The sequence below is a fragment of the Rhipicephalus sanguineus genome, unplaced genomic scaffold, assembly GCF_013339695.2.
Source record: "Rhipicephalus sanguineus isolate Rsan-2018 unplaced genomic scaffold, BIME_Rsan_1.4 Seq1173, whole genome shotgun sequence".
NCBI lineage: Eukaryota > Metazoa > Arthropoda > Arachnida > Ixodida > Ixodidae > Rhipicephalus > Rhipicephalus sanguineus.
In genome coordinates this window covers 8,382-10,575 of record NW_023614438.1, presented here as the reverse complement: position 1 = coordinate 10,575, position 2,194 = coordinate 8,382, and the positions used below count along the sequence as shown (strand labels likewise).

At 56.1% G+C, this 2,194-nt stretch overlaps 1 protein-coding gene across 1 annotated transcript; it reads right to left on the bottom strand.

Moving 5' to 3' along the window:
* Positions 1-317: 317 nt before the first annotated feature.
* LOC119376318 (uncharacterized) lies at positions 318-1,244 on the bottom strand. The gene has a single exon (XM_037646207.2). The coding sequence runs from the start codon at positions 1,185-1,187 to the stop codon at positions 318-320; it is 870 nt and encodes a 289-aa protein (XP_037502135.1). The 5' UTR covers positions 1,188-1,244.
* Positions 1,245-2,194: the final 950 nt, after the last annotated feature.

The window sequence follows — 2,194 nt, the reverse complement described above, 5'->3', positions numbered from 1 at the left end:
TTCACGTCGACAAGGAGCCCATAGTGGTGCAGGAAATCAGCTCCGATGAGGGCGCGTCGGACATCTGCAACCAGGAAAATCCAGCGAAACGCTCGTCGGAGGCCGAGATTGAGCATGACGGAGCGTGATGCGTAGACTGGAATCCTGGTACCGTTGACGGCTTGCAAAAACGACACAGGTGTCGTTTTTTCGGTCGGAGCGTTGAGCAGGAATAATGCTTACGTCTGCACCAGTGTCGACTAGGAAACGTTGTCCTGTGGCTCTGTCCGTGATGTAGAAGAGGCGACTTGTATGCTGGGCCGGACCGCTGGTCGCCGTCAGAGGTCGGCCGGCCTGTTTCCCTGCCACTCACAAGGACGGCGGCAGTGACGAGCGTCGTTTCCAAAACGGCGATGGTAGTAGCAGATGCCAGGCGTTGGTGACGCGTCACGGCTAGTGGGTGTGCGTCTCGGCTTGCTGGAACTTCGGTGGCGTGAACGGTGAGGTGACGCGCGGCGTTGTTCTGCTGCAGAGACGATGCGTTCGAGACGCTCACACAGGGCGTCGAGCGGCAACTGGGCTATCGAAAAAGACGGCAGAGTTCGCAGCGTGGTGGTACTCTCACCAGTCGACGGTGTCGTGGCTGCGATGGCTGGCGTGGCTACTTCCATCACCTTGTCGGCCAACGCGGCAAGTCCGGTGAGGTCCATGGTAGAAGCTGTTGCCAGAACCATCTGCACGTTAGCCGGCAGTCGTTGTAAAAACAGCTCGCGTAACAGCGCGTCGTCGACGGATCTCGCGTTGTCTCCGAGCAGCTGCTTCATTCGGCGAAGAAGTTGGCTAGGGTGTCGGTCACCGAGTTCTTCAGCGGACAGAAGCTGCTGTATGCGAGCACGCTGTGAAACTGCCGTGCGCTGTAGCAGGGTCGTCTTGAGATCGTCGTAGGCGTTCGCAGACAGCGGGTTGCTCAACAGATCTGCTACTTCGTCAATGGCGGTGGGCGAGAGTGCCGCAACAGCGTAGTGGAACTTCGTAGCTTGGGAGCGGATACCAGCAACTTGAAATTGTGATTCCGCCTGAAGAAACCACGCCGAAGGATGCTGGTCCCAGTACTGAGGAAGGCGGACAGCGATGGCTGAGCAGGAAGGCTCACCGCGTTGCTCGGGAAGGTTCTGGTCTCGAGAACTTGTACCGTCAGTCTGTTCCATGGTCGCTTCTGCCACGGAAACGTATGGCCACAATCACGTCCGGGTCACCAAACTGTGGCGATGGGCGACCTCACAGACCGGCGAAGTCTCGGTCTTGCCAGAGAGAGAGAGCGAGCCCGACACGACCGCCTTGACCAGAAGTATTTTAATCTCTTTTCGAACGCCAGCGCGCGCAGGCCCGTGGCAGCGGCACCTGCCTCGTGCAAGAGCGAGCGTCTCCGTCCTCTTCTTTGCGACGCCGCTGCTGCCGCTACAAGTTAAACCGCAGACAATCGCAAACACGACACGGTTGTCTAAACTCCAGGGACAGAAGCTTGCCCTGAAACCAAGCCTTCGCCCCTCTCACTGATCTACGGACACGTCATCGTTGGCGTAGGCCTTCCACCGCTTCGGGGTCTTCTCGCAGCCCCTGTTGCCGTTCCCGTTCACTATTCTCGAATAGAACTTAAGAAGTCAGTGGAGGCCCCTCCCAAACAGCCGAAGCGCGGTAGCTGATCGCCTTCTGGATATAGGAACAGTCCCGCTCATGCACTCGGCAATGCTCTCCGAAGGTGGGGTCACCGGCCGTGCGGCTCATGACGTCAGTCTGGAGTGCGCGCATATTGGTGCAGACTTCTGTGCATTCGCCTTTGAGGAGGAAATGTTATGGATTTATACATTTGTATCCGACGGTATAGTATCCTCTCGCTGTACGTACACGGGGTCGTCGACTCGCCGCCGTCGCTTCGTAGCCATTTGCTGGGCTAACTGTTACGTCTTCATTTTTACTGGTCCTATGGTGATTAGTCTAATTTACCAAATTTCTGTGGCACATACCCACTAATGATGACAGCTATTTGTGGGGCGAACCGATACCTTCTTCTTTTTTAGTAGACCATTGGTGAGAAGTGGGATTTACCAAATTTCTATGGCACAGAGCCGTTTATGATGATGGTAGCTTTCTGGATCGACTCACAGTGAACGGTTTGCTGAACGGCTTCGCCGTTAAAAAGACTTCGTTGCAAACA